The sequence below is a fragment of the Mustelus asterias genome, chromosome 2, assembly GCF_964213995.1.
Source record: "Mustelus asterias chromosome 2, sMusAst1.hap1.1, whole genome shotgun sequence".
Classification (NCBI taxonomy): domain Eukaryota; kingdom Metazoa; phylum Chordata; class Chondrichthyes; order Carcharhiniformes; family Triakidae; genus Mustelus; species Mustelus asterias.
In genome coordinates, this window is record NC_135802.1 from 62,208,129 (window position 1) to 62,220,950 (window position 12,822).

At 42.5% G+C, this 12,822-nt stretch overlaps 1 protein-coding gene across 2 annotated transcripts in view; it reads right to left on the reverse strand.

Annotated features, from left to right (window-relative positions):
• Positions 1-12,822, reverse strand: part of egfra (epidermal growth factor receptor a (erythroblastic leukemia viral (v-erb-b) oncogene homolog, avian)) — a 293,967-nt gene that overhangs the window by 37,630 nt on the left and 243,515 nt on the right. For both annotated transcript variants that reach the window (XM_078236313.1, XM_078236322.1), the window contains exons 18-20: positions 8,893-9,015; positions 5,482-5,580; positions 908-1,093 (exon numbers count right to left, since the gene is read on the reverse strand). In XM_078236313.1, the coding sequence (XP_078092439.1) occupies positions 908-1,093; positions 5,482-5,580; positions 8,893-9,015 (408 nt within the window). The remainder of the gene's footprint in view (positions 1-907; positions 1,094-5,481; positions 5,581-8,892; positions 9,016-12,822) is intronic.

The following is a 12,822-nucleotide window of genomic DNA, read 5'->3' on the forward strand; positions in this document are numbered from 1 at the left end:
TTCTTACTTGAAGCTAAGTTGTCATCACCTTGAATATCTCCTAAGCCATTGTCAGAGTTTGACACCATGCACCTCTAAACAAGTTATCACTGTATAGTATGTGATAAAAGCTATGCTCACAGGTATTTGTTTTCTTCTCAAACCATCACATCTGGGCTGCAGCTCAGGGTTTTAAATTTTGCCATTAACAATGATATTCATCATAATCTTCCTATCACTTCCCAAGAGTGGAAATGGGAGGCACGGTGGCACAGTGGTTAGCACTGCTGCCTCTCAGCACCAAGGACCCAGGTTCAATTCTGGCCTTGGGTGACTGTGCGGAGTTTGCATGTTCTTCCCGTGTCTGCTTGGGTTTCCTCCAGGTGCTCCGGTTTCCTCCCACAGTCCAAAAATGTGTGGCTTAGGTGAATTGACCATGCTAAGTTGCCCCTTAGTGTCCCAAGATGTGTAGGTTAGGTGGATTAGCAGGTTAAATATGTGGGCTCACAGGGATAGGACCTGGGTAAGATGCTCTGTTGGAGAGTTGGTGCAGACTCCATGGGCCAAATGTCTTCCTTCTGCCCTGCAGGGATTCTATGACTCTAAAAGCTCATAATTGTGAAACTCCGTACTTACTTCTAACGTCCAAGGTATCGATTAATTCAATATATTATGATCTCAGGTGTAGGAAAATTGCATTCATCTGATACCTTACTGTGCTTTAAAATTGCTGATTAAAGGCAGCTAGGAGTAAATAGTTTTGTAAAATTCCTCCTCAATTGTATTACAAATTTGAAATCCAGTTGTTACAATTGGATTTAGCATAGTTAATTCACATATACTTTAAAATATATGTGGATTTGTTGACTACTTAAGAGGCAAAGACCAAATCTTTAATGTTAACTGAAGAGTTGCTACATAAAACTACCTTTGCTATCTGCACACACCAGTTGAGGAGATACTGGGAACCAATATGCTCTTTGTTTTCCCGCATATAGTCCAAGAGACAGCCATAAGGCATCAGCTGTGTGACGAGCTGTACAGTCGAAGTGAGACAGATCCCCAGTAGTCGGCACACATGGGGATGGTCGACACTGGCCATCACATACGCTTCCTGCAAATAAAAAACAAACAAAAAAATGATAACATATCCTTGAATTAGGTAACCGAGACTAAACTGTTAAAACACTGGAAAATAAAATTATGTGGCTTCTACAATGGTTTGGAGGATTAATGGTATATGCAAGGCTCCAATTCAATTTCTAAAACTTTGAATTCTCCCCTCTATGCTGCTCCTCGGTGAGATCATTCGAAAACAAGACAGGTCCAACATGTATGCTGACGGCACCCAACTCACCTCTCTCAACTCCTCCATTTCTCTAAATTGTCCGACTACTCATCTGACATCCAGCACTGGATGAGCAGAAATTTTCTCCAATAGTGGGAAGACTGAAGCCATTGTTTGGCCCTGAGTCAACAACTTGATCCCTACTCCTGACATCTAGCTGAAGCTGAACCAGACTATTTATAATTTTAAGCCCTGATTTTCGCAGAGGTGGAAGGACTCCAGAGCCATTTAAATATGGGAGGTGGGACAGGATTCCAGGACTACCTCCCCATTCTCAGGGCCCTCAATTTTCATTGCCGCAGGATACAAGTTTGCACCTTGCATTCCCATTGCAGGGTTGAGATCAGGGTTGGACCACACTCCAATTTTCATGGAGTTGGGCCTGCTCTGCCATGACTTGTGGTTCACAGATCTCAGAGGAGGCGTGAACCATTGTCTGGCTTTGGGAACCTCTTGAAAGCTAAGTTCAAAATAACTTACCCATGTCCCCATGACCCCTCCATGCCACCCCTATGGACCCTTAAAGTCTAAGCTCTTGGTCACCTGTGCTAATATTTCCTCATGTGACTCTGTACCTTTTTATATTTGATAACTCTCCTGTGAAGTGCCTTGGAGCTTTACCATGTTAAAAGCACGATGGAAATATAAGTTGCTGCTGTTGTTGGTGGGGCTTATGGGGTGCAATTTTCAGAGACAATCTCAGTATTTCTAGGCTGAGGAAACAAATGATGCGGGGCTCCTGCTCCTGATCATTATACACAAAGACAGGACTGGGCTAGGCTGTGATACTTGGCCCTCATCCTTAACGTTTACACATGCTTAAGTGAGGAATCAGAGTCACCAATACTTCTGGAGGCAAAACTCTAGCATGGTCGCTTAATTATGTTACGAAAGATTTGGTAAAAAGAATTCAACATCGACTCACCGTTTTTCCTTAACAAATGCAACGTTTTGCCACAATATGTTAAGGGAAGCTTAAATGCCTTAGGTTTCCCAGAAATCGATAAATGCCTTAATCCATGTCAAGCACATAAAGTTTGATTAATGCTCTGTTAAATTCTCATTGCTACCTTCGATAAATCGTGTGTGTTTTTTTCTGAAGGTCTCCTCAAATCCTGCTTTCAGGCCATCATTCTGTGCTTATATTTGCTTATCCAGCAATCGGTGCACAATGACCTTGCTGAATTATGCCTGACATTCCTGGAAGCTCTCCTGGGATTTGCTTTGTAGTAATTAATTTGTGGACAAGTCACTGGCAGAAATATGAAGATTATGAGAATGGTTGTGTCTCTTCATCACGATAATACTATTCTCAGCATTGAAATTATTAATAACCCTGCGAGGCCTCAGCCTATGGTGGTTCTGATAAATGACTCCTCTTCTGTGCAATTTTGCAACGTTTCCCCCTATCAGAGCTGAAAATGATGTAATTTATAAAACGTCAGCATTGATCTCAAGCAGTATTATGATTTGAATTTCTTGTATAGGAACACTGTGCACTGGCCTCTGCATCTTAATTGAAATTAGCTCTGTCCTGCCTGCTCCTTTTGAGTATGTCCCTACACCTGCTTTTCTAACCCATGAGCCATATCACACAGGATGGATTAGTTACAATAGATTTTCCTATGTGAAGCTACTTGGAAAAATGCCAACCCAACAGTGCTACAGAATGGTGCATAATAGGTTTTGTGAATTAATATGAAACTTCTACCTTATGGAAGTTAGGCCACTGGGTTTTTATCAGTTCCATCTTATTGTTACTACTTATTTTTACTAAAGGTATTCAAATATAGTTGAATCACAACGTAGAATCAATGGACAGATGAAATGTGCAATCTTATCAATGAGTTAGCAGTTAGTACCTAACATTCTTTGGAGGGCCGAAGGGTCTGTTTCCTGTGCTGTACTACTTTTCAAAATTATAGAGGGGGGGGGAAATTTTTAAACCCACCCCCGACAACCCACCATCACCCCCAAGCAGGCAGGAGAGGGATTAACTCCGTAAAAATGGGAACCTCAACATCAACCTGCCTCATGTGCGGTTATATCTGGTTTAAACAGGATGTGTTTCGGGAGTGTCGAGTGAATTGCTCTACTGAGGTAGGTCAGTGATTACAGTATGTGAATAAGGCTTAGTTCCACTGTTTTGGGAACCATTTAAATTTAAAGACCCTCGTCAGACCCCACTTGGAGTACAGTGCTCAGTTCTGGTCGCCTCATTACAGGAAGGATGTGGAAAAGATTGAAAGGGTGCAGAGGCGATTTACAAGGATGTTGCCTGGATTGAGTGGCATGCCTTATGAGGATAGGCTGAGGGAGCTCGGTCTTTTCTCCTTGGAGAGACGTAGGATGAGAGGAGACCTAATAGAGGTATACAAGATGTTGAGAGGCATAGATCGGGTGGACTCTCAGAGGCTTTTTCCCAGGGTGGAAATGGCTGCTACGAGAGGACACAGGTTTAAGGTGCTGGGGGGTAGGTACAGGGGAAATGTTAGGGGGAAGTTTTTCACACAGAGGGTGGTGGGCGAGTGGAATCGGCTGCCGTCAGTGGTGGTGGAGGCAAACTCAATAGGGTCTTTTAAGAGACTCCTGGATGAGTACATGGGACTTAATAGGATGGAGGGTTATAGGTAGGCCTAAAAGGTAGGGATATGTTCGGCACAACTTGTGGGGCCGAAGGGCCTGTTTTTGTGCTGTAGTTTTCTATGTTTCTATGTTCTATGTTTCTATGTTAAAGCTATGGCTGACTTTAGCAGAATTGAAGAGACACAGCAATTAAAGGGAGGACCAGCCAGGAATGCTTTCGGTCAGGAAGAGCACAAGTGTTTCCTCCTCGCCTTTTCTTTCAGCAGAATCTGACCCTCCCTCCTCACTGTTATCCTCCAAGTCTTCTCACACTGCCTGAGTTTTACCACTGACTTACTCTCCCAGCACTTGGACAGCCACTCAACAGAGTAAAAACAGAGTTAATTAGATCTTGCTGTTAAATTCTGCAGCATCCCTGCATTCCTGGAATTGCCATGATGTGGAGATGTCGGCGTTGAACTGGGGTAAGCACAGTAAGAAGTCTCACAACACCAGGTTAACCTGGTGTTGTGAGACTTCTTCCTGGAATTGCTCAGTTGTAAAATATATGCTCACATCCTTCCCATAAATATTGGGAACATAGGATTTACATTTGCCATCTCTATGGCCCTTTGATTGGAGCTGTCAATTCTAATCCAATTTTCCTTGCCTATTACAAACCTTTTATATTTTTCCTTCTCTTATATAGATACTTATCCAATTCAAATTTCTGATTTCGGTAGCTAACTGTGATGAAGTATTCCGTATCGTGATAAGCACCTGAAGAAATTGCTTCTCACGTTGTCTTTCATTCTTCTCGCAACAATCTTGAGTCTATGTCTCTTGTTACTCATTCAATCACCTTCAATAGCAATGCTCTCAAAATCTTCCTTTGTCATTTATGAGTCTTCAAATAGTGTATCTAAATGTTGATGTCTCTGATAAGGTAGTGCTATAGACAGTTCAGAGCAACGGTCTCTTGAGAAAATACAAAAACTACTCTTGGAACCCGCCCCATGACAACAGCTAGAAAACTTTTCATACAATTGCCTCACAGGAAATCATTGCATAATTCATTGAGCCAAGAAATGTCATTGCAGGAAGCAATTCTTGTGCACTTGCCTGTGTGAACGCATGAACGAACAGAGAAAATTCCCTTCAATAAAACAAAAAAAGGAAATGCAGGATTTATCAGCGAGCATCTGCATATTGAGAGCTGCACTTGTATCTGTGTCAACTTGAGTCAAAACCACAATCAGACCTTTTTTTTGGTCAAAGTCAAACAGTAAAACTGGTACAAATAGATGATGCATGAGCTTGAGCCAAGCTTGAAGACATAACCAAACAGAGCCAGAGCTGAATTTGAGCCCTGGAAAAGAGTGTACAAGAGAAAGATACAGAAATTGAACTTTGCTAATGCAATGTGTTACAAGAAGGAAGAACTGTCATTTAATCAGTTTGGATTTAACTAGCAGCAGCAGATTTCTACTCATTTTCCCGTCTCAAGTCCAAGTTGATGAACAAATCCTACCGTTGAAATACAGGATAACAAGATAGCTAGCATTGTAACAAGCAAAATATCCACTTACATCAAGGATTTCTTTATTTGCTTTCGGCGAGGTTGCTTCTCTCAATACTTTGATGGCAACGGGGATTTTGACATTTTCCCCCTCCGGATTCCACAAGCCCTGCAGAGGTAATGAGATTTTAAAAGGAAATCAAAAATCTCTTGACTCATTCAAGCATTGTGATTGAATCTTTCAAACATACACTGAACTCAAAATTAAAATGAATTTCTTTCTTCCACTGCCCACATAGGTTTGGTCAAACCATAAAAAGAACCTTCTGTAGTCAAAGAAATATGAAAATTTCAATAAATCTTCAGTAAAATATAAAAAACGCATGTTTATTTTGCCAAAGAGATTAGATGAAAAAACATCACTGCAGTGGTATCAAAACAAGTTTGGAATTCAGCAGGCCTTTTAACCTTTTGAACATTTGTCCTGTTTTATTTTTATTTTTATTTCTTTAAACCAAATAAGCAACGAAAATGAAGCGGACAGAAAATATTTCAAATTAATCAAATTCAGAAATAAAAATCGCTGCTTAAAACTGCAGCGGTGGCATAATGGTTAGCACTGCTGCCTCACAGCACCATGGACCTGGGTTCAATTCTGGCCTCGAGTGACTGTGTGGAGTTTGCACTTTCTCCCAGTGTCTGCGTGGGTTTCCTCCCACAATTCAAAGATGTGCGGGTTAGAAGGATTGGCCATGCTAAATTGCTACTTAGTGTCAGGGGGATAAGAAGGGTAAATACGTGAGGTTATGGGGATAGGGCCTGGGTGGGATTGTGGTCGGTGCAGACTTAATGGGCTGAATGGCCTCCTTCTGCACCGTAGGGATTCTATGATTCTAAATCTATTTGACATCTTTCACACATGCACTATAAAAAAAGGTCAGTTTTTAAATGGAACTTTACCTGGTGGGAATATCTTTTGGAAATTCAGGTAGAGTCTCAAGAAGACTTCATGGGATTTTCAGCATTAAAAATGGACAGAACATCCTACAGGGCTCACTGTCCTCTGCACCAAATTTTTGATGTGCCCTCCAGTGAAAAAAGTTATATGACAGCAGCACAGATCTGCTAAATTTTCCGAGATCTCAAAAATGTATTAGTTGTTTTTACTAAACAGCAGATTTTTTTTCACCTTGAGGAACTGTTTTACAACTTAATAATGGGATATAAAATTAGATCTAAAATCCTGTTTACTTGATAGGAAGATTACAGATCTGGCACACCATCTTAATTCTTTCACCCAGAAAGATCCCACACTGTCACTCCAATATGCATTTTTATCTTGAATGATTCCAGAGTTTTACCTTACTACTTCATCAGAACAAGTGTCCCTTTGTCGGACTCTTGCGATTTACTTTTTAATATTTATTCATGCGATATGGATATTGCTGGCAATGCGAGGGCGGTACTGTAGCACAGTGGTTAGCACTGCTACCTCACAGCACCAGGGACTTGGGTTTGATTCCCGCCCTGGGAACTTTGTATGGAGTTTGTGTGTTCTCCCCGTGTCTGTGTGAATTTCTTCCACAGTTTCCTCCCACAGACCAACGATGTTAGGTTAGGTGGATTGGCCATGCTAAATTGCCCCTTAGTGTCCCAAGATGTGTAGGTTAGATGGGTAAATATGTGAAGTTTTGGGGAGAGGGCCTTGGTGGGACGCTTTGTCAGAGAGTCGGTGCAGACTCGATGCCAAATGGCCTCCTTCTGCAATGTAGGTATTTCATGATTCTATTGTCCATCCCAATTTGCCCTTCATAAGGTAGTGGTGAGCTTCCTTCTTTAACCACTGCACTCCTTGAGTTGGGTTCCCAACAGTGCTGATAGGTAGGAATTTTAAGCACTATTCTGGACTTATCTTCATACCCTTAACCATCTTGCTTACCTCTACTCCTCCGCTTCTCTCTTCATTCATCTTGCCCCATACTAGTCCTGATCCGGGATCAGTCTTTACTTACAGTCCACCTGTCTCACACCAGTCCCATCAATGTTGAACTCTATCCCCTGCTCTCTCATCGCCCTAGTTAGCCAACTCTTGAATATTAAATTCTCCTTTCTTGACTAATACGCAAGGAATATGGGCTCCCTTTGCCCAGACACGGTTCTCCTATCCAAAACCTCATTCCAAAAAAATCCCACTTTACAATCTCCTAAATCCATAAATAAGGTTTGTTACTGAGCGCTGTGATCACCTCTCATAAGATTTTCAATCCCTTTGATCTGTTTTCCATCTTGTCCACAAATGAGACTTCTCTAGTGAATAGTCATTGGTGATATTCAGTGTGATGCAATTTCTTGAAAGTCTGATTCAACAATGTCCTAAACCTCCTCCAACTTGACAAAAGCTTTGGGCAGGATTTTCTGTCCCTTCCGCACGCTGTGATTTCCGTTGACGGAGGTGGTTTGCCATTGGACACCGGCGCGATCTACAGGTCCTACCGCTATCTATAGCGTTTTGTGTGGCTCACTGGTCCCGCTGCCAGGGAACCCACTGCGGGGCTCTCCTTCGGCAGGACTGTAAAATCCCACTGGCAGAAACAGCCGAAATATCCTGCGCTTTGTCGCTAGTTTTCTATCCTGCAGCATGTCCCATTTGCCCAGTGCCCCCTTTCCACACCAAACTGCACTGGCTCCCAATCTGCCAGAAGGCCAAATTGTAGATCACTGTCTTCATTTACAAATTCTTCTACAACCTCACCCCACGTTAGCAATGTAGTCTCCTTCTGTTCTATGTCCTAGCTTGTCTCCTTCTGTTCTATGTCCTAGCTTGTCTCCTTCTGTTCTATGTCCTAGCTTGTCTCCTATACCTCCCCAACTTTGTCTCTCTTATGTCTCTCCCTTTCTCGTGATCTTCCCTCATGGTGCAGTTTTCACTTATGCTAATCTCAATAAAATTTCTTCACATTATTTACCCATCTGCTTTCGAGCATTTCCTCAAATTCACCTTTTCAAATGTACTTTCAGTTAATTCAACTCTTCCACCATTGTTTTCCCAAGTGGAAATGTTTGGGAAGCTTTATCATGTTAAAGATTTTGTAGAAATGCAGGCTGTTGATGGTCTAACCGGAATTAGTTTCTCTCTAGTCTGTTCCATCTTTAAGTTTAAGTTTATTTATTAGTGTCACAAGTAGGCTTACATTAACACTGCAATGAAGTTACTGTGAAAATCCCCCAGTTGCCACACTCCAGCGCCTGTTCGGGTACACTGCCAATGTAGCCAACCAGCATGTCTTTCGGACTCATGATAATTATTATTAACAATAATCTGTTGTGCACTTTCCCTTTAAGAATGACACATGGTCAATTGCTCTGCCTTTCCCACTACGGTTGAAGTTAATAATGAGTTTTGTTATACATCTGGAAAATGTAACATTTGAATTCTTCTACTATGTTCTCTTTGCTGCAGTATGCCTGACAGATCGCTTACCTTGTACACTGTGCCAAATGCTCCAGAGCCAAGCACTTTAATTTTCTTGAATTCTGTCTCTTTAAGGATCCTTAGAAGGGCCTGATTGGGAGCAGCTCCACTGGGGGTTAGAGGCTCAACCAGCTGTATCAAGAACAAACTCACAGTCAGGAAGGGCCATACATACTCACTCCCTCAATATTACAAGTCACACTGTGAATTTACGATCCTTTTTACTCACCACGGGGAAGGAGTGCTCTGATTGCTATGAACACTGACTTTATAAACTGCTTTTGTACCGTGGTCTAGATTGTGGGAAAGTGAGTTAAAATGGACTGCTCTCCCATGTCTGATTGTGGAAAGCGTGTTTGGTATTCCTGTTAACTTGCTGCACTGAAGTTTGAGATTTGGTCAAATGCTGTATTGATGTCAAGAGCAGGCACTCTCACTTTTTGAATGAAGCTCTTTTGTCCCTGTTTCCACTAAGGCTGCGGATTGTCAGGAGCTGAGTTTGAGATTCCAAGAGCATACAGACTTTTAGTCAGTGTATGTGAGACATCATGACAACATTACTAATACACACTGCTGCTGCATCAGCATGTTTACTTGCCCCAGGAAGATCATCAGATGTGGGGAAACATTTTTAAAAAAACTAGTGCCCCAGTTTACTGACATGAAAAGGGAAATTCCCAAATACACCTCCTTGTTGTTGCTGATTGCGTGGGATTCCTTTCTGGGAGACAGCAGCTGAAAGATAATTTAAAAGCAGCTATATGTACAGCTATAAAAGAACAAGTTTATGATGTTAGCAGACACGTGTCTTGATCTTATGATCAGCGTTGAAGCTCTGCCCATTGTTGTTGCCCGTGAAGATTTCTGTGACACGGCTATTTTGCAGATTTTTCAGCCAGGACTTCCAATGCCACTTGAAGCATTGATGGGTCAGTGCCAACATCCATGAGCAAGACGGTCAAGCACAAGAAAAAATGGATGAAGACAGGATACGCTGTATTCAGGTGAGTGGTTAAAGGTCTCAAGTCTTTCAATAATGAGTGGGTTAGTGAGTGGATGAGTAGTGAATGGATGAATGGGTGAGTGGGTAAATAAATGAATGGATGGGTGAGTGAATGGGTCAGTGGGTGAATAGATGAGTGGATGAACGGATGAGTGGGTGAATGGGTGAGTGGATGAGTGGGGGAATCAATGAATGGGTGAGTGGGTGAATGGCCTGAATCAGGTGGAGAAGGCAGTGCAGTCCCCACCCTGAACCCTCCCACCTATTTAAATGCTTCCTACATCCAAACATGTAGGAGGTGATAATAAATTCCACCCAATGGGTGCGAGATAGTTTGGTGGTGGGTGGGCACAATGGTGTGGAGTTAAATTGGCAAATGTGCAAAAGCCCAATCCAAACTGCCACAAATGTACCAACTTCCATTTTAACTGAAGCTGGTCTAGGGATGTCTGAGTAACCCACTCTGGAGAGGTTGGTTCTAATTGGAATAAGTTAATAAGCCTCCATTGCTCAGATCCTTAGTGTGAGGAAAATGCCTGTGGGGGCATGATAATAAGTTCTTAAGAAGTCATTAACTGGCCAATTTTAGGTTTCAATAGGCCCATGGGTGAATGGGCCATCCAATCCCTCCATTGGGTTACATAAAATTTCAGAGAGGTCAGGCTTGGGCAGACCCTGACTTAAGTGAATGTAATTTAGTGTTTATTTTTAAGAAAGTGTGAAACTCTTGTTGGATTCATGTGAAACAAAGGTTGGAATTCTCTGACCTCACCCATGGCTGGGATTCCCGGGTCCCGTTGCAGTGAATGGAGATTTGGCTGAGCACCAAATTCTCCATTCCCGCTGGAGACGGTAGTGGGGCACATGAGGCCAGAATTCCAGCCAAAGTGTTTGCATGTATGGGTGCTTCACTTCAAACTGTGTCTATATTGTGCTTAGTTTACGATGTGAAAAGCAAACGGAGCATAGAGAAGGACTGAGCTCTTGCTCAGCAACATGGACCATCTTTAAGTTAGAAAGACCCTTTGGCAAGAACCCTTTGGCTGTTCATGCCAACAGGATCCTCTGGTCCCGCTGACACCACACTCCTGCTGTGGGTTTTATGACAGTGAGGGATACATTCAACAGGAAACCTCGTTGACAATGGCGGAACCAGAATATCCTACCACTGACCAATGGTGGGCTGCCTCTGTCGCCAGGAAACACGTGGTATGTTGTGTGGAAAATCCTGCCCTTTGAGTTTAGTTTTAACAGGACCCAAGGCAGTTAGAGCTTAGCAGTGAGAGAGGAAACAACTCTCACAGCTCTGCCAGAAGCAGAAGTAGGACAATGCAGTAATGGGAATGAAAGCAAGTCTCATAAACAAAAGAGCAGATAGTTCTAGGAACCAGGGAATGAAAAGAGAGGTTCCAAGAAGAATGAAGTCAAAGGGACAAAAGGAACTGGAATTTGACCAAGGTACTGTACATTGATATTCAAGTAAAAGGCAGAGAAAGGGTTCTGTGCTGAAGAGACAGTTTCAGTAACCAGATTTGAAGTGAGGAACCAAACATCAGAGGTAAAGCAAATGTTTGGTGATAACTTATTGCAGCCTGTGAAGCAGTATAGTTCTCTTGGTGTGGCTGGGTACCTAAGAGATTGTGTGGAAGCTTGAATGTACATGATAATCCAAGACATAAGAATACTGAAAGGAAAGTTGGAAATCCTGGAAGTGGATCATTGCTGAAAACAGCTCAGAGAAACTCATTGTTTGAAAGAAAATTCTAAGCATGTCTTTTCAAGAGTGGAGTTTGGGAAACACGCATGTGGATGTTTTTCCATCTTGCTGATTCCCTCACCACCTGCCACAGACTCAGTCTGGCAACTATGACCTTTACGACTTGGCAGCTCAGTCAATACTTGGTGACAGACATTCAAGTCCCCCACCCAGAGTGGGGGGGATTTGAATGTCCATCACCAAGAATTCTGCACCCTTGCCATCTTCAGTGCTTCAGGTCAAGTGCTGTTCAACATATAGAAGTACTGATTCATCAGCTGAGGGGGGTGAGGGTGGTGGTATGTGGTAATCAGCAGGCAGTTTCCATGCCCATGTTTGATCTGATGTCATGAGACTTCATTGGTTCCAGAATCAATATTAAGAACTCCAAGGGCAACTCCTTCCTGACTGTATACCACTATGTCGCCACCTCTGGTGGGTCTGTCGTATCGGTGGAACAGGTCATACCCAGGACTGGTGATGCTGGTGGCTGGGTCATTGTCTCTAAGCTATGATTTTATGAGTATGATCAAATTGCTTGACCAGTCTGTGGGACAGCTCTCCAAATTTTGGCAAAAGCCCCCAGATGTGGTAAAAGGGGACTTTGCATTGTTGACAGGGCTGTGTTTACCTTTGCTGTTTCCACTTACTGGGTCATTTGATTCCATTCAGATGAAAGTAGCAGTCAAGTAAGCTGATTTACTGGTAATACCACTGGGAAAAAAGAAATCAGCAAAGGGCAATTGGGCAAGGCAAAAAGGAAAAATAAAAGACTAGTTCAAACTGCTGTCCCTTTCAGATATTTGTTTGAACAAAATAAGACACAGGAATCTTGGTGTGCCACTGTGAGCAAAGCCTCACCTAAAGTCACAAGGTATGAGGTGGAAACTTACTTCTGCAATTATGGAAAGATTGATGAAGCTTGTACAGGCATGTTGTCTGGTGTCTGTTCCTAAAGTATAGGTGGCAAAATGTAGTGCGCAACAAATAAAGTCACACAGAGTTCAAATGCTTCACCCACCATTAACAGCACCTCGCAAAATCAGCTCATAAAGTCAACCCATTGAGACTGAGAATTCTTTGCTACCTCGTTCAATTGCTGTTTTCATTCTATCAACCATTGCGTCCGTTAGTGAAGTAATGTTAATGATGTTATGTTCACTGATATGGATTGTTTCAT